We start from the raw sequence: 19,408 nt of genomic DNA on the forward strand, positions 1-19,408 counted from the left end.
CTTGCGTACGAACAATTGATGGTCTGTTCCACAGTTGGCCTCTGCCCTTGTTCTGACTGATGATATTGAGTTTCTCCATATTCTCTTTCCACAGAAGTAGCCAAGTTGATTCCAGTGTATTCCATCCAGTGAGGTCCATGTATATAGCCATCATTTACATTGCTGAAAGAAGGTATACCTACTCTCCAGTTATCAAGTATCTCATTATCCAACATTTCACATTTACAAGTAGTAAAAAATCTACTAATTAACTATTTTGTGTATTAACAATGTACATCTGGCAATAATGACGGCCGAGGTGTGAGGCCAGAGTAAGGCTGACTCTGATGGTTAAGGTTCTGTGCCACTTGGCTGGGTCATGATTCTCAGTGGTTTGGTAGTTATGTAATGATGTAATTTGGTAGTTATGTAATGATGTAGTCATCCTCCATTTTGTGATCTGATGTGGTTATCCTCCATTTTCACTTAACACTGAATTTAGTGTAATGACCTGGTCTTTGGAGCTTAATCTTGTCAATAAGTGAGGAGTAGGTACATTTCCAGTGAAAAAACTGCTGATCTTACATAATTCTATCATGCAATCTCCAGTGTCATTTCTATCACCAAGGCCATATTTTCCAACTACTGATACTTCTTTGTTTCCAACTTTCACATTCCCATCACCACCAATTATCAAAGCCTTTTTTTTTCTTAATTTTGTTGTGTTTCAGGTGAAAATTTAGAGCACAAATTAATTTCTTATTCAAAAATTTATCCACAAATTGTTTTGTAACACTGGTTGCAATCCCCGCAAAGTGTCAGCACTCTCCTCCTTTCCCTTTCCATCTCAGGTTCTCTGTGTCCATTTGTCTAATGTCCCTGTCCCTTCCTGCTTTCTGGGGTCTTTGCTTTTGGGCAAGTGTTGCCCATTTGGGCTTGTCTACTTGACTGAACAAAGAAGCACATTCCTCCTGTGTGTTATTGTTTATTTTATAGGCCTGTCTAATCTTTGGCTGCAAGGTGGACTTTCAGAGTGGCTTCAGTTCTAAGCTAGCAGGGTGTCTGGGAACCATAGTCTCGGGAGTTCCTCCAGCCTGTGTCAGACCAGTAAGTCTGGTCTTCTTCTGAGAATCTGAATTTTGTTCTACATTTTTCTTCCACTCTATCTAGAAATCTCTATTTTGATCTCTGTCAGAGTGGTTGGTGGTGGTAGCTAGGCACCATCTAGTTCTTCTGGGCTCAAGATGGTGGAGGTTGTGGTTCATGTGGTTTATTAGTCCCTTGGACTAATATTTTCCTTTATCAATGCATCTTGATTGCATGTTTGATCAATTTCACACTGTAGAAGTTGGTAAAAAAAACCTTCTATTTCTTCATCTTTGGCATAAATTCCCAACAAAATGAGGAAATCATGGAACAGTATCATTAATATCACACGCAAGTAAAATTTTGCTTTCGTAGCAGTTTATCAACAGCGAAATGTCAGAAATACAAATTGGACTCAGAAGAAGACATAGAATGAGGGATATCATTGCTGATGCCAGATAGATCCTGGCTAAAAGTACAGAATACCAGAAAGATGTTTACCTGTGTTTCATTGACTACTCAAAGGCATTTGACTGTGTGGGTCATAAAAAAATTACGGATAACACTGTGAAGAATGAGAATTTCAGAACACTTAATTGTGCTCAAATGGAATCTTGTACACTGACCAAGAGGTAGTCATACGAAAAGACAAGGGGATACTGTGTGGTTTAAAATCAGAAAACGTGTGTGTTGGGATTGTATCCTTTCATCATACTTACTGAGAAGCTGAACTATATGAAGAAAAATGCAGCATCAGGATTGGAGGAAGACACATTGACAACCTGTGATATGTAGATGACACAACTTTTCTCGCTGAAAATGAAGAAGACTTACAGCGCTTACTGATGAAGGTCAAATACTACAGCCTTCAGTATAGATTACGCCTCAACATAAAGAAAATGAAAATCCTAACAACTGGACCCATGAATAGCATCATGACATATGAAGAAAAGACTGAAGTTGTCAAGAATTTCATTTTACTTGGATCCACAATCAATACCCATGGAAGTAGCAGTCATGAAATCAAATGACATATTGCATTGGACAAATCTGTTAGAAAAGCCCTCTTTAAAATGTTAAACAGCAAAGATGTCACCTTTAGGACTAAGGTGCACCTGACCCAAGCCATGGTGTTTTTAATTGTCTCATATGCATGCAAAAGCCAGACAATGACTAACAAAGACCAAAGAAAAATTGATGCACTGGAGTTACGGTGTTGGTGAAGAATAATGAATACACCATGGGCTGCCAGAAGAACAAACACATCTGTCTTGGAAGACGTACAGCCAGAATGCTCTTTTGAAGCGAGAATAGTGAGACAAACACTTACTTTGGACATGTTATCAGAAGGGACCAGTCCCTTCATAAAGTAGAGGGTCAGCAAAAAAGAAGACCCTCGACAAGATGGGTTGACACAGTGGCTACAATGGGCTCAAACACAGCAGTGATTGTGAGGGTGGAGCAGGACCAGGCAGCATTTTGTTCTGTTGTAATAGCGTCATTACAAGTCAGAACTGACTCGGCGGCACCAAGTAACAACACTTGTCACAGATAACCTGTGAGACACGTACTCTTGTCCACATTTTACAGATAAGAATACTGAAACATGTGGTGACTTGCCCAAAGCCTACACTGTAAATAACAGAGCCAGAACCCAAACCCATGGTTTTCTAACTTCAAAGCCAACTAGAAAGTTAATGTATAAATATGAGAAATATAGTTAGAAAAAAAATGGTCTCCATGATGGAAGTTTCAAAATTTAAAACAAAAGCTTCTTGACCTATTTTATCGAGGTACCAAGTGATGAGCCCTATAAAGGACCACGGTTTTAGGCTTCCACTTAATAAAATGGACACTCTTTTGAAGTTTTACACTCACGGAAGACAAATGGTGGAGTCATACCTATTTCAACGTATCGGCTTGGCAAGTCTCTCATTTCACTGGCATGCCGTTCCTTGACTGAGCATATCTGGAAAACAAATTCATAAGTAATTTTAATCACTGGATGGAAAATTCTCCCTAATATTTTATCCAATATATGATACTTTTGTTAAATTAACCATGTAGCACTACAGATGGAGTCCACATAATCTATCATGGGACTTAAAAGACAGAAATTAATTTGAATGACATACAGCAATCATTATTTACATTCTCCAACAATATTCTTCAATAAAATCTTACTCAAGGGCAAAAGAAAAAAAGGCAACTATAACACAGTTTTAATGTTTCCAATGACCCATTCTTTTTAACTTTTAAGATTTTAATGGCAACTTCCATCATCGTCCAGACAAAGTTCTCGCAGAAGTATAAAAAAAGCCACAACCAACAATTCCCGATGGCTAATCCAGGCAATGTCCACATTAAATCTGTGTTCTTAATTGCATATTGGTATTTTATTACACTGTTGCTATAACACTTTGTAAAATTCCCACGTTTTTCTTATCTCGAGTATATTAAAATCAATGCATTACGAAAGAATACACTGCTGTTGTTGTCGAGTCAATTCTGAATCATAGCGACCCTATAGGACAGAGTAGAACTGTTCCATAGGGTTTCCAAGGCTATAAATCTTTACAAAAGCAGACTGCCACATCTTTCTCTCTCAGAGCAGCTGGTGATTTTGAGCCACCAAACCTTCAGTTAGCAGTGGAGCACTTAGCCACTGAGCCGCCTCAGGGGTTGGAAAACTAAAATCTGAGGCCCACGTTCAGTCAACAACTTATTTTTTTTATGGTCAATAAGCTATCTTTTTAAAGGATTGTAATTAAAAAAAATGAAAAGAGGAAAGAAGAAGATAGGAGGGAAGAAAAAATAAGAAAGAGAAAAGGAAAATTTGCAGCAGGTAGGTTATCTGACCCATGAAGCCAAAGTTTTTTTTTTTTACTATCAGTTCCATAAGCAAAAAAGTATGCCAACCCCTATTTCAAATTATAAGCACAGAGAAAAAGTTTGGGTAAAAATATACTACTTATCTATCACTCACAACACATACACAAACCCCACATATATACAGTTTGTATGTATATATATACATATAACCATTGCTAACGTATATATATGTGTATACATACATATATATACGTTAGCAATGGTTATTTGTAGGTGATAAGTGAATATTTTCTATTTCCTTTGCAGTATTTTCTAGCATGAATATATTCTACTTTTGTAGTAAGAAATGAGAAAAATTTACATAAGTTCAGCTACCCAGGTAAGTCTAACGTTAAAGTACTGATCCTATACAACCTTCATCAGTGATCAGGTTTTTTTAAATTCTTTTAGAAAGTATTTATTGTGTTCTGCTATAGCAGCTCCACAACTTATAATTTGTTGTTGTCAGATGCCCTTGAGTTGGCTCCAACTTGGGGTGACCTTATGTGTAACAGATCTAAATGCTGCCTAGTCCCATGCCATCTTCATGATCACTGGTATGTCTGAGTACACTACAGAAAATTAAAAAAACACATACACACACGCAAAAGGGAAAAATGAAATATCACCCATAGTCCCAACACAAAAGGAACACCATTATTGAACTTTAATAAAAAATTCCTAACAATTTACTATGAATAATTTTTTATTTGAATATTCTTCTATAACATAACTCTTGGATGTCTTTATAGTATTTCATTACATGAACATACTATCATTTAATCAATTAGTTCCCTTTTTTTGGACATTAAACCTTTTTTTTCTATCTATCTCTACTAAAAGCAATAGTACAATCAACATACTTTTACATGAAACTTTTGGACTTTTGTTTCCTTAGGACAAATTTCTAGAAGTAGAATTGACAGAACAATGGGTATGTACACTTGTACAAGTTTTCTGTTTTGTTTGCTTGCTTAATATACATGTTCAAATTGCTTTCAGTGACACTGCAGCAACTCAGTGACACTCAGTGTCCTCACTGTCCCTAACCTGGGACTTGAACCCACGACTGTGGAGGTGTATGCATTACTTAGAAGGAACTGGCTATCTTCTTCCCTTGATTGCTTTTTGCCACTTGTCTCCTGTCCATCTCATACAGTTTCTTCACCTCCCACTTTCCCCAGTTTCCTTCTTCTTTAAGTAGGCCTTTGATTTTATAAATTCTCCACTCTTGTCTCCACACTTAGTAGGAAAATTACTAATTATCTAGCAGGGGCATGCTCCACAATGCAAATGGACAACTCTTTTAATGTGCTGACAAAAGTACATGAGCAGTAGTGTCTCAAATGGTCTGAAGTATAATAATAATAAAAATAAATAAATAAATATATATATATAAGAACAAATATTAGCTAGCACCTTTTGAGCAACTACTGGGTCCCAGTTTTAGGTAACGTGCTTCACAAGGCAGAGTTGTTTTCTTAAGAAGGTTATGGTCTAGTGGGGAAGACTCACAATTAAATAAGGCATTTTGCTAGAGGGTGACAAGGAAGTACAGAAGTACAGAGCAGGGGCATCTACTGACAGAGGAGGAAGGCTTCCTGGAAGAAGTGATATCTAAGTTGAAGCAAGAGAGATAAGACAGGTGCCAAAGGGCAACGCAATAGTCTGCAAGGTCATTTAGACAGAAAAGGAGCCGTGAGGGAGAACAGAGTATAGACAGAAAAGAAACACAGGGGTCAGATCATGTAGTACCTTGGAAGTTATGCTCAAGATTAGGGTGTCATGCTATGGGCCACGAGAATCCATGGAGGGGTTAAAACAGGGAAATGATATCATCTGATCTGTACTCTAGAAAGATGACCCCAGCTGCACTGTGTGGGGCGGGGGCTGGGGGCAGAATGAAAGGTGCAAAACTACAGCCAGGGAGACCTGACAGGGGGATGGAAAGGAGAGATTTCAGCGATATTGACAGAACCTGAGGACTGACTGGACCTCTTCCAATCCTCAAAGACCCCTGAAGGTAATTTTTCATCCTTCACCTAGAGATAAGGACACTAAGGCTCTGAGAGTTACATAAGTTACCCAAGATCATATAGCTAGACTCAGAACTCAGGCAACAGACTGACTATGTCTTGCCCATGTGCCACAGTCTCTTTGAAAACAAGGAAACACGGCCTTAATGGCAGCTCAGGGCAGGGCTCTACTTCATGCCTCCAGTTCTGTGGTCTGAGTTCTTATTACAGCACCTGTCTCATAAGCAGGTGGCAGCAGTTGCAGGTATATCAACACTTATCTAAATGTTACCCTAAGCTCATGTCCTACATAAGAGCAGATCAAGGATTACAAGAGCAATTTATATCAATAACACCCAAGGACATGACTCATGAACACCAATCTGTTGCTTGGATTCTTCCAGCTTCTAGGGGTTACGGGCATTACTTTGCCACATCACTCCAATCTCTGCCTCTGTGGTCACATTTCCTTCTCCTCTTCTGTGGTAACATCTTCGTCTGCCTCTTTATAAGAAGCCCTGGTGGTACAGTGGTTAAGCATCAGCTGCTAACCAAAAGGTCAGCAGTTCAAACCCACCAGTGGCTCCTTGGAAACCCTATGGGGCAGTTCTACTCTGGCCTATGGGGTTACTATGAGTCGGAACTGACTCAACAGCAACAGGTTATGATTACATTTAGGGCCCAACTGGAAAATTTAGGATAATCTCCCCATCTCAAGACCCTTAACCTAATCACATCTCTCACCAGGTAACAGTCACCCTTTTGCCATACTTACAGGGAACGTAGGTTCCAGAGATCAGGACCTGATATCATTATCCAGACTACTAAAGAAAGCGTTTCTGGTAGCAATCAGTAAATCGGTTATGTGTCCCTAAAGGCTAATTTGCCCTGTCTTTCACCGAAAGAAAAGAAAATCTGAACTTTGAAAGAAAAAAAATCCACCTGGTCCATGTGAGGAATTCAAAAAATATAAGTTTATTGAATACGTAACCACACATGGGGTAGGGAGGCTGGGGAATCATTTTTGCTGTCCTAGACTATTGGGGACAACTTCCTTCTCTTTACCCTAAAAGTGTGAGTAGCGCTGTGTTCATTTAGCACATAAGAACAGCAAAGAGAACCTAAATCACACCAGATAAAGGCCAGGGGGATCGTATCTCAAATGTAATTAACAATGCTTGTTTTGGTCATAACAATCATTGGATTGATAATTGTTATGCTTTCCCTTTCCAGAGAGGAATGAAATTTTAAATAGCCATGTCTTTTTCGTGAAAAAAAAAACAAGTGTTAAGACTTTTCTAAAACTTGATGGAATAATAACAAGACCAAAACTAAACCAAACCAATTGCTATCAAGTCAATTCCAACTCATAGCGACCCTACAGGACAGAGTAGAACTGCCCCATAGTTTTTAAAGAGTGCCTGGTGGATTCTAACTGCCAACCTTTTGGTTAGCAGGCATATCACTTAACCACTATGCCACTATTTATTAAGTGCTTACAATATGTCAGGTTCTGTGCTAACCTCTTTGCATGCAATACCTCATTTAATCCTCCCCAAAACTTATGATGTGAGAACGATCAGTACCCCCTTTTTACAGGTAAGGATAGTCATACTTAGAGAGGCTCACAAAGGAAATAAATGGAGAAGTTGGATTTGATCCCAGGTCTTTCTGACTCTAAAGCCTGAACTGTATCCATTAGGTTATTGCTGGGATACTTTCTCCTACTATTTGTACCTCAGCTCATTTTTAGCTCATTTTGTTTACATTAAGCTATATATTTTTGAAAGGCAGCAAACAGCTTCTTGCTTTTAAGTTATCTAATTTTTTTTTTTTTTTTTAATATAAGACAAGCACCAGGTAAGCATGAAATCAAGGTAAATGAGCTTTGGATCCTGTCAGGGATTGAACTTTGTCCCCCAAAATATATGTCAACTTGGATAGGTCATGATTCTTAGTATTGTGTGGTTGTCCTCCATTTTGTGATTGTAATTTTATGTTAAAGGAGATTAAGGTGGAATTATAACACCTTTACTAAAGTCACATCCCTGATCTGATGTAAAGGGAGTTTCCCTGGGGTGTGGCCTGCACCACCTTTTATCTTAAAGAGATAAAAGGAAAGGGAAGCGAGCAGACACTGGGGGACCTCATACCACTAAAAAAGGGGAGCAGAGTGTGCCCTTTGGACCTGGGGTCCCTGTGCGGAAAAGCTCCTAGTCTGGGGGAAGATTGACGAGAAGGCTGACAAGAGAGAGAAAACCTTCCCCTGGAGCTGACTGACACCCTGAATTTGGACTTTTAGCCTACTTTATTGTGAAGAAATAAACTTCTCTTTGTTAAGCCATCGACCTGTGGTATTTCTGTTACAGCAGCACTAGGTGACTAAGACAGGTTCCTTTTGTAGGACAGTGAAATTTCATTTATCCAGGCATATAAGAGTCAGAAAATTATACGTCACAAAATATTCCCAAATCCTATTATAGATAGTTTAAGTCTGGGTCTTTTCTCCATCAAACTATTACCAAGCAAGCAGGATGATTTAGTTTTAATCTTCTCTCTCCATCATCAGTAACTTTAATGAAGACAGTAAGGGTCAAAGCAAAGGGAAATGGAAAGAACAGCAAAGAGGGGAAAACCTGACTAACCAACACAACTAACCGCATGCTCCATAAATAGCTACGGTCAACTGGGTTAAGAGATTAAAAAAAGATTAAAAAAAAAATGCAGCACCATCCTAAATACAGGGAAGATACCAAATTGTTTCACATGGTATGAAAAGAAAGAATGTTACCTTAAAATTTACACACGTGAAAGGATTCAAGCATTAAATGGTTACAGCAACATGATAACGTTAGGTGAAGAACTTTGGTTCCTAGAAGCCATTGGAGAACTCATATTTCCTTGGATCATCCTCAGTGGATCTAAAATAACATGGTTTATTACAAAGACAAGCACAGGCACCTTTATAGAAGTCCCCCAGCCAATAATTAGCGTCACGTTGTCCTTCCAGCAGAGGCTGCAGGGATACATATCCGGGCGAAGACTTATATCATCTCGGGGCACATTGGTGATTCTTTGCTTTGAGGTGATGTCAAAAATCTTCACACCCTAGAAAATAAAGTAGCATTAAAAACCCTCTACTTGGGAGAAGGAAAGTGAAGGGAAATTTATTAACCGCCACTGGTGCACACCACCAATAACCAGCACTGCAAAATATTGACCGTGGTTTCTGAGAATTGCTGATAGCTGTGCAAAGGAAAGTCCTTCTGCTGCACACAAACCCTTAAGAGAACCAAAAACAAAAGAAAAAACATCCTTCTTTCTGGGCAAAGGAGATTTTATGAAAGATGACACGGGTGACTCAAACCCAACCCATATCTGAAATGTACAGAGATCAACCAGTACATTTTCAAAATGACAGACAAGTAACATTTCTAACCGCATTGTTCCACCACAAAAATCGGGTTTATTTTTTAGAAAAGGTTTGAATCTGAAAAAAATCACTATATAAAGAAAATGATACTTGACACTTTAAAGTTCTCAAATGGAAACGTTTAGCAAGCAGCTAGCTAAAAATAAACCAAGAGGCCACAGGTTTGTTTACCTTTATCATAAACCGGAGAAGAGAAGTCCTGAAAAGTGAAGTAGATTCTGGGAGGTTTCTAATATTTAAAACCAAATAAAACTGGTTTATTAAATTATACCTTGAAATTCTAAAAGATCTGCCAGATGTCAAAAAGACATCTGTAAAAACTTTCTACCAGTCCCAACTCACAGTAAGTAAACTTTAAATAAGTGCGGCACCAAAAATTATGATCTACTCTTTTTTAAGCCAGGCCTGAACTTTTGCCTGTGATTATAAAGTAAAAAAGAAAAGAAATCAGTGGTATTCCGCACTTGTTTTATATCAACTGTTACTTGCCCTTGGCTAATAGGCAAATGGTATTTTCAAGACCACACTCCCAACGCAGCCCTTCAATTATTAAGATGGCTTTTCATTTTCTTGGCTACTCTCCAGGCCTTGGGTTTCTTACTCTAAAATAGAGTCCAGAATATGTTGGGAATTACTATATTATGAAAGCCAAAAGCAATCTAATTTCTTGTACCTTCCACGTATGATTCAGATCTTGTACCTTTCAGGTATGATTCAGATCATACCTGGAAGATACAAGAAATTAGATTGCTTTTGGCTTTCATAATATAGTAATTAGGTATCTTTTCAAAATGACTACTTATATCTTTTAGAAATGACCCAGTCAGTGAGTGGCACCCTCTCCCCTGGTTATAGGTCAACGTCCTTCCTCTGCGCAAGCATCAGGAACACAGAGGCGTGCTTTTACCATGTTGTTGGCCCAAGCAATCAAGTGGCCTCGCCACTTCACACTTCTTATGTTTCCTTCCCCTTCATGAAGAACCAAAGACTTCCATCTGCTCATCCAAGACCGTTCAAACAGCAGCAACTAGGACCAAGTAGAGAAAAACAGCATTTTAGGAACTGAGAATCACATATTAGATACCTTAACTACTATTTTTGTTTGTCTATGATGTGACTAAATAACAAGTAGCTCAATTTCAATATTTTTATGTACGCTTATAGTGGTATGGAGCCCTGGTGGTGTAGTGGTTAAGAGCTATGGCTATTAACCAAGAGGTCGGCAGTTCGAATGTACCAGCTGCTCCTCAGAAACCCTATGGGGCAGTTCTACCCTGCCCTATAGGGTCACAATGACCTGGAATTGACTGGACAGCAATGGGTTTGGTCTTCTGGTTGGTATATAAATAATTTGCAATTTGCAAAGAATTACCAGTACCCAGCCCAGAAAATTGTTTAAAATGCATTTGAGTTTTGAAGTCACTACAGTGTCATGCCACAAGATGGCACCAAAATACCAACATTCATGAAAAAGAAGCACATTAATGAATCAAAAGTTATGGACCATGGAAAGTTCTTCAAATGACTGCTCAAGAATTCATTCGTTTTGAACCCTGGAAAATCAAAACCTCATAACTTTTTCCTTGAAAATAATATACATTAATCACAGAGTAAACTGCAATAGTTAGAAGCAGTCTCTGTTCCTCACTTAAACCAAGACAAGTAATTTAATAATGGCTTTTGAGCAGTAATTCACATCACAAAATGAATTTGCTTTAGGGTTTATAACTGGTCAAAACTTCTAACACTTATGATCATGTAAAAAAACAAAAAACCCATTGCCATCTGGTCGATTCCAACTCATAGCAACCCTACAGGGCAGAGTAGAACTGCTCCATAGGTTTCCAAGGAGCGGCTGGTGGATCGGAACTGCCGACCTTCTGGTTAGCAGCCAAACTCTTAACCACTGGGCCACCAGGGCTCTGAGGATCATGCAGTCCTAGCAATTCATGAATTATTAAGGAAATAATGAAATTTTTTTGACATATTCAATTTAAATCTCTTAAGACATTTATACAATACACAGCTTAAGACAGGCAATCTTGAAATACATATCTACCCTTTAAAAGCAAATGCTGAAAACAGATTCCATTAACAGAATGTTTAAAATTCCTGTCATTAGAGGTAATTTCAGTTCATTTCAGCAAATTCTGTGTGTCCCCTAACTCAAAAGAGGAAAAGAAACGGCTAACAGAGGAAGGAGTAAATTTCTATTTCTATTTCCTATATATATATTTTCAATTGATAGGCTCCTATAGTCAGATAGAATACAATAAAAGAGAAACAAAACACTAATATTTAGTGTCCATCTGTGTAAGTAAGCTGAGGGTAAGTCACTTTAAAATACTGTAACTGTATAGATCCATTTGAAGGTCTCTATTTTCCAAGCAAAAGCAAGGTGGCATTACAGCCTCCACATTGTAGGCTGGAGGCAGAGATTTTACTGAACATATTTAGTTCTTTCTTCCCATTAGATAAATCCTATACACTGTCAAAGACCTTCTAACCTACCTTCATCTCTGCCATCCCAGTTCCAAAGTAAGAAATCGTCACCACCATGCCTTCTGGCCTCCCACTTAGAGGCCTTTCTTTAGGTATGTCCTCTGTCTGTGAGTCAGCCTCTCCCTCTGCCATCCACATGGAGAACAGAGGATGGAGGAAAGTACAAGGAGGGAAGTCACTGCATGAAGCCAAATGCAGAGGGATGATGAATGTGTTCAGTATTTCGTGACAGGATAGGTTTGAAATTTGGGAAGGGAGGAGAAAGCCTGAGAACATAGTTCTGCTATCTGTAAGATCACACTCCATGAAAGACAGGCAGCTAACAAACCTGAGGAACTGATAAGATTGAAATGTCCATCTTCCACCTGTGGCTGGGATTTAATGGACGTGATTGTAAGAAATGAGTTGGGCACAGTGAGTGCTCAATAACCACCTGCCCGATGTAATGGTTGGTTGGATGGTCAGGAGAAAAGGGTGGTGGAGGACAGCATCAAATTCCTTTTCTTCAGTTCCCACCTAGAAATGGACACTCCAGTATCAAAAGGGAAACAATCTGTACCTACGCTGGATAAATTAAATATGCCCAAATTTTTTTAAGAAAAATTCTGTAAAACATAGAAAAAAATAAGAATCTAGTGAAGGAAATAGCTTGAAGGCCTGATGGTGCAACTGCCAGGTGCTCAGCTGCTAACCGCAAGGTCAGCAGTTCGAACCCTCCAGTGGCTCCGTGGGAGAAAAGACCTGTAATCTGCTCCCATAAAGATTACAGCCTAGCGAATCCTATAGGGCAGTCTTACTCTGTCCTATAGGGTCGCTATGTGTCAGAATTGACTCAATGGCACACAACAACAAAGAATAAGCCCACTTGGGGTGTAGTTGGTCCGTTAGGTACCAGAATGTCAAACTCTTCCCACGTTCAGTATAATGGAGGCTGAAGGTGAGGGGAGCCAGGGGCAAAGCTTACCTTGGGAAAGAAAGACTAGGGTCAGCATTGGCAGCACCGACACTAGAATAGCTCCATCTGCCATCCTTCTGTAGGAGCCCAGATGGCACAATGGTTAAAGTGCTCAACTGCTAGCCAAAAGGTCAGGGGTTCAAACCTACCAGCCACTCTATGGGAGAAAGACATGGCAGTCTGCTTACAGCCTTGGAAATTCTATGGGGCAGTTCTACTCTGTTTTATAGGTCAACTATGAGTTAAAATCAACTCAATGGCAATGGGCTTGTTTTTTTCCCCCCACCCTTCTAGCCATCGCTTGGTAAGGGGAAGCAGGCACACTGGCAACAAGAGGGTGCCCACGAAGGACAGTGGTGCCAGTTACCTGAGGTGGGCAGCACCTGTATACACATCAAACTGCCTCAGTAAATACAGAAACACTTTCCTGCTGCACCAGTGATTACATTCTTTGGTAGTCATTTCCCTGACAGGTAATTGTGTTCCAATACTAGCAAAAACCAAGCATAAAACTTTTCTCTCTCCCACCATTGCCTAGAAAAAAAAAAGAACAACTTTTTACACACTAGGACAAAATCACAAAATTTGCCAACAAGAAAACTAGCAATATGGAAAAATTCAGTATCTGAAAATAATGGGATTTCTCCAAGGAATAAGAGAAATATTCCACTCCTGAGTCCAACAATGAGTCAAAAAAACAGAACTTTAAAAATAAGATCTAATTCTTGCTATCTTCATTGTCACCTGACAATAAATTTAGGCACGAAATGAGTAACACAGGATAAGAAAAATAAAATTAAAAAAAATACTCTCAATTCTTGGGTAATGGGAAATCAAATTACAACAGGGGACTTTGAAAATTAAAACACAAATACTATAAACTTAAACTTCTGGGATACAATTAAAGTTTTAAGCAAAGGAAAGTCCATAGCTGTAAAAGCTAATCACCAACAAAACCAGATCTGCACGTTTTAGCTACGTGACAAAAACACTTTACTGGGGGATACAGAAGAACTAAATAAATGGAAAGACACATTATGTTCCTGGATAAGAAGAATCAAAATTCTCACCGAAGAGCTTAATTCCCACTAAGTTAACCTAAGATTTTAATGCAAGCCCAAAGAAAATCCCAAAGAGAACAATTCTATAATTTGCAAAAAATACTAAATATTTATTGGAAAAAAAAAGTGAGAATAACAAAAATAAATTTTTTTTTTTTTAATTAAGCATTTTGGTGGTAGTAGAGGGGGAGATGGATTTGCCCTGACAGACAGTAAAATAACTCTCAAAACAGTGTGGCAATGGTTCTAGAATTGACAGACTAAGGAAAAACAACAGAAAGACCTGACAGAGACTGACCAAAATGATGTACGGCCAAACACTGGTGGGGTCCAGGGAAGCAGACGTCTTTAAACTACTAAACAGTCATCTTTGGAGTAACCTGTCTGGAAGATTCTTTAGCATTATGGACACAAAGCTTTAAAAATGACCCCAGAAAGTCTACTCCTGGGAATTTCTGCTAATGAAATGAACAGAAAAGTGAACAAAGGTATATGTAAAGTTATTTATAACAGCCAGAAATGAACTAACCACCGAGTAAAATGTGGTAAGAGCTGTTGTTATTGGGTGCCATCAAGCTGATTCTGACTCATAACAACCCAAAACAGAGTAGAACTGCCCATTGGATTTTCCTGGCTGTAGTCTTTAGTGAAGCAGATTGAGCTAGACAACTGAATAACATACACCCATTTTTAAATGATTTTTTATACGTACATTTAGTAACATAAAAAGATGTTCAGAGAATATTAAAATAAAAAAAAGATTACAAACCAGAATTAAATATGATGCCCTTTAAAGAAAACATGAATGTGTATGCATGTATAATATCATCATAAAATACGTGAAAGATACATTATAATCACAATTCTAGAAATGGGTGACAGGAGATTATAAAGTGATTATCTCCACTGAAAGTTTTCCTGCATTAAACGAAGTTTATTTTTGTAATAATACATTAATGAGAATGAAAATCTATCACCTTATTTTTACAAGCGAGACAATTTAGGGGAATAGTTGAAATAATATAATAGTAAAAATGGTATCAAAAATTCACTGGAACTTAAAGAAGGCATTTTGAAGGCACAGTGCATATGTATTGGAATTAATTCACATAAACTACTATTAAAATGTAAACTTCTTTAGAAAATTGTTAATAAAGTCTTATTGTGATTCCAATAAAAATCTAAACTCCCATTCCAATCAACCCTTTCTATTGTACTCAGTGTGGACCCTGCTCTCCCTTTGTCTCCTGCTCCAGCTCCAATGAGAACTTCCAGCAGAGGGCAGGAAGAAAAGAAGTGGAGAATTCTGAAGTCAGTCCATTCCAGTGTTGATTCTGAGTTTCCAAAGTCCTATTACAATAAGCCATGTGGGCTCTGTTTTAGCATAGAATCAGAGGAACTAAGAATCTTCTCCTTTAGTGATAGCTTTATAACACAGACACAAGCCATTCTATGCACATGATGTGCGCTCCAAACAAAAAAAAAAAAAAAAAAAAAAGGGAAGTGTTGGTGGTGGTGAATATATTAACTTCAGTAAATGAAACTAATTTTAACTAGTTTACAATTATACTTTTAGACATGCTTCATGTTCTTTTCTGATGCTTTTCAAATAGCAGTGGTTTAATTCATTTTAACCTTTATATTTTGTGGATGAAAAATAAGAAATAACCTGTAAGTAAACAGCCTTAAATACATTAGTGAAATTCATCACTTAGTAGAATTCTTTTGTAAGCAAACGATTTCCCCCTAATTTATTGGTTTCGCATACGTTTTATGGTCATGCTGGTTCTCTCATGGCACAAGGAGTACCGTATTATATCCTTTTCGCTGAGATTCATGTCCTTACCATCCGTCTTCCCAACAGACTGCCAATGCTTTGGGGAAAGGGAGCATATCTTATACTTTGCTAGACAATTATGACATCGTATAAATATTAGATACTGAGTAGACTTTCCTAGGTCTACTAGTCTTAATTCTTTGTTTTGTCGTCCATACATATAATGCAACTGTGTTTGCTACAAAAGAAGCTATGCAATTCCCCAAAGTCCTTCAGTTGCTCAGCCCGAAAAGTTGGTTAGTAATTATAAGATTATTCCCATCCCTATCCTCTGAAACTCTCCAATGCGACTATGCTGTATGCGCAGAATTTGATCTATGCCATTCTATAGGACAGAGAGATTCACAGAGGAGGAGAAGGAGCAAAAATCATTTACTCTCCACTTATTCATCTACCCTAATCTATGGGAATTTCAAGCAGAAACACATTTTCTGGCAGGAATGCCGAAGAAAGTTCAGCTTCAGTGATTTAAGATAAGCTACTTTTCTTATAAACATTCTACACTAATTTAACTACCACGAAACTATTTCCCTGTATTACACTGACATTTAATAAAACCCATTTCTTTCTTCTAGTCATAAAACTGCCTAGAGACCTACTGAGCATGAATGTTCTACAAAGCATTTTAGGGGTACGCCATTGAGCGAACTGCCCTTAAAAGCAGCTGGTTAATTTATTTGGTTCATCTTCCACATCCTGTAATACTGAATTGTCATTATCACAATACTGAGAGCAATTTAAGCTCAATGGGAGCTACGTACCTAGAGAGGAAAAACTGTTTTCAAGAGGTCTATTTTTTGTTGGAGAAAGTATTTTAGGGCTTTATTTCCCATAAATCCACATTCTGGCAGTAAAGCACTCTCAGTGCTTATATTTCAATGGGAGCCCTCGCATCCTCAGCAATATACTTTACTCTCCTATATTTTGTGCTGATAAATCTATCTAGTACTTTCCTACACTACAGAGGGGTAAGATGCACATCTCAGAATTTCCCACACATGTGGCTGGATTCCTATTGGGCTATAATAAAGCCATGGATTCTGGTAGTTTAACATTGCCATTAACCACCACCCGCTTTGCCCCGAAAGAAAGGGAGTATGATAGGCCCCTTTTTAATCATCTTGTGATCTTCCAAGTACATAAATCACTAGATTCTTCAGGCTTCCTGAATACGAGCAACACCTCTTGCCTTTGGCCATAGAAAAGGCTGAGTGGTGGCATAAACCCATGGGAATGTCTCAGATATCAGCGTGTGTTCCCACAGGAAGGACTGAGGGGCTTGAGGGAAACAGAGAGCCCACCAAAGATAAAACATCAGATAAGATAAAATTCTGGAGCACAAGATAATAAAATAAAGCAGAGAAAGAAAAAAAGTAAAACCTAGCGAATAAGAACATACCAAATAAGACGTTCTCATTAAAAACAGAGAAAGGGCATAATGATGGGGAAGACGTAAGACAGAAGGATTTAAAAATCCAAGAATGGAAAAAAATTATGAATAAAAGTTAAAAAGGCATCACTAAATAGACAATAGGTAAATGGTTACTTTGGTAAAGGGTGAGACAGCACACAATACTGGGGAAGACAGCACACAATACTGGGGAAGACAGCACAACTTGACCAAGGCAAGGTCATGGAAGTTTCATAGCCACATCCAAACTCCCTGAGGGACTGGGTTACTAGGCTGAGGTCTGGAGACCATGGTCTTGGGGACATCTAGCTCAACTGGAATAACAGTTTATAAAGAAAATATTCTACATCCCACTTTTGTGAGTAGCATCTGGGGTCTTAAAAGCTTGTGAGTGGCCATCTAAGATACTCCACTGGTCCCGTCCCATCTGGAGCAACGGAGAATGAAGAAAACCAAAGACACAAGGGAAAGATAAGTCTAAAGGACTAATGGAGCACAACTATCACAGCTTCTACCAGACTGAGTCCAGCACAACTAGGTGGTGTCTAGCTACCACCACCAAATGCTCTGACAGGGATCACAAAAGAGGGTCCTGGACAGAGCAGGAGATAAATGTAGAACAAAATTCTAACTCACAAAAAAAGACCAGACAGAAATTAGAGAAACCCCAAGAGTATGGCCCCCAGAAACCCTTTTAACTCAGTATGGAAGTCACTCCTGAGTTCACCCTGCAGCCAAAGATTAGACAGGCCCATAAACAAAACAAGACTAAATGGGCATACCAGCCCAGGAGGAAGGACGAGAAGGCAGGAGGGGACAGGAAAGCTGGTAATGGGGAACCCAAGGGCAAGAAGGATAGAGTGTTGATACGTCCTGGAGTTGGCAACTAATGTCACAAAACAATACGTGTATTAATTGTTTAATGAGAAACCAATTTTCTCTGTAAACCTTCATCTAAAGCACAATAAAAGTTAAAAAGGCAAATGAGAAAAACATTAAGACAGCAGGATATGACCAGGGATGGTGGCTGTTGCTGAGCAGCTAATAGGAATCTTGAATCTTGCTAGAGGTAGGAGAGACCAAGACAAACCCAGTGGAGCAGGTGAGTGCCTTGTCTGGCTTTGGCTCAGTACCACTGCTAAAAAAGCAAGGCTTGTCTAAACGCCACCAACAGTGTTACTATCTCCATCAAGAAAGAACATAAAATATGCAGGAAGAAAGAGGGAATATCCTAAATATATTGTTGCTTTAATCTCAGTGGTTATTTTCTGAGTAAGCTACAATCCTTCTGTGTCCCTTCCCGAAAGGCAATTCAACTTGTTTAAAAGAAGTTAAACACAGTGCAAATACTGCTACCATAGAAAGCCTCTATACACAGAACATTTCCAGAGCCCACCTGAGTCCAAACAGTATCCAAGTAGACACAATTTCAAGGCAGCACAGAATTTGGACAATCCCTTCAAGTTAACTATTGCTGTGAAAACTATACAGACAGAACAATGCTTTGAAATTTAAAAATTATGTCAACATAAGGAAACAGCCAATTTAGCAACCAATGAAATTTAAGCTACAGGTTCAATGTGAACAAAAGAAGTTGGGAACAATTTCCTTTACATTAAAAACTTGAAAATGGCACATAGATACAGATCTATTTATCTACCTACCCACCGGCCCACCTATGTATGTTTAGCAATGAACTTCAGCTGATGTGTTAGGTAGGCTCCTATTTAAACCAAAAAACCAAACTCATTGCCATCGAGTCAATTCTGACTCACAGCCACCTACAGGATGGAGTAGAACTCCCCCATAGGGTTTCCAAGGAGCAGGTGGTAGATGCGAGCTGCCTTTTGGTTAGCAGCCGTAGCTCTTAACCATTGTGCCACCAGTGCCCCCCTGTTTAAACTAGCAATATGCAATTTCTGCATATGCAAACTTAAACTGTAAATGTGATTTCAGAATGATTCACAAAAACCCAACCCAGTGCATTGGGGCATTTTAAAAAAAGAAAACTTCCATTATGGACCCATACACTTAACAGAGCTAGTTGTTAATGCCCAACTTGCAACTGCTTTCTAGTTTGCAGCTATCAGAGGATATATTTCCCAGGGCTGGGCTCAAGGTTGGACCCCCTCAGCAGCAAGGTAGAGAAAACACAGAAGTAATCCATTGAGTGGTTAAATTTCAATTAATGCACTGTGTGATAAACAAATATCTTTATTTTTCACTACACATAATTTCAATCACAGGCGAGTGGAGGG

General features: G+C 38.7%; 1 protein-coding gene across 2 annotated transcripts in view; it reads right to left on the minus strand.

The window, feature by feature from the left end:
- Positions 1 to 19,408, minus strand: part of VPS41 (VPS41 subunit of HOPS complex) — a 263,287-nt gene that overhangs the window by 81,443 nt on the left and 162,436 nt on the right. For both annotated transcript variants that reach the window (XM_049893976.1, XM_049893977.1), the window contains exons 8-10: positions 10,292 to 10,411; positions 8,913 to 9,059; positions 2,968 to 3,034 (exon numbers count right to left, since the gene is read on the minus strand). In XM_049893976.1, the coding sequence (XP_049749933.1) occupies positions 2,968 to 3,034; positions 8,913 to 9,059; positions 10,292 to 10,411 (334 nt within the window). The remainder of the gene's footprint in view (positions 1 to 2,967; positions 3,035 to 8,912; positions 9,060 to 10,291; positions 10,412 to 19,408) is intronic.

Source organism: Elephas maximus, chromosome 8 (assembly GCF_024166365.1).
Source record: "Elephas maximus indicus isolate mEleMax1 chromosome 8, mEleMax1 primary haplotype, whole genome shotgun sequence".
In the NCBI taxonomy this organism is placed as follows: domain Eukaryota; kingdom Metazoa; phylum Chordata; class Mammalia; order Proboscidea; family Elephantidae; genus Elephas; species Elephas maximus.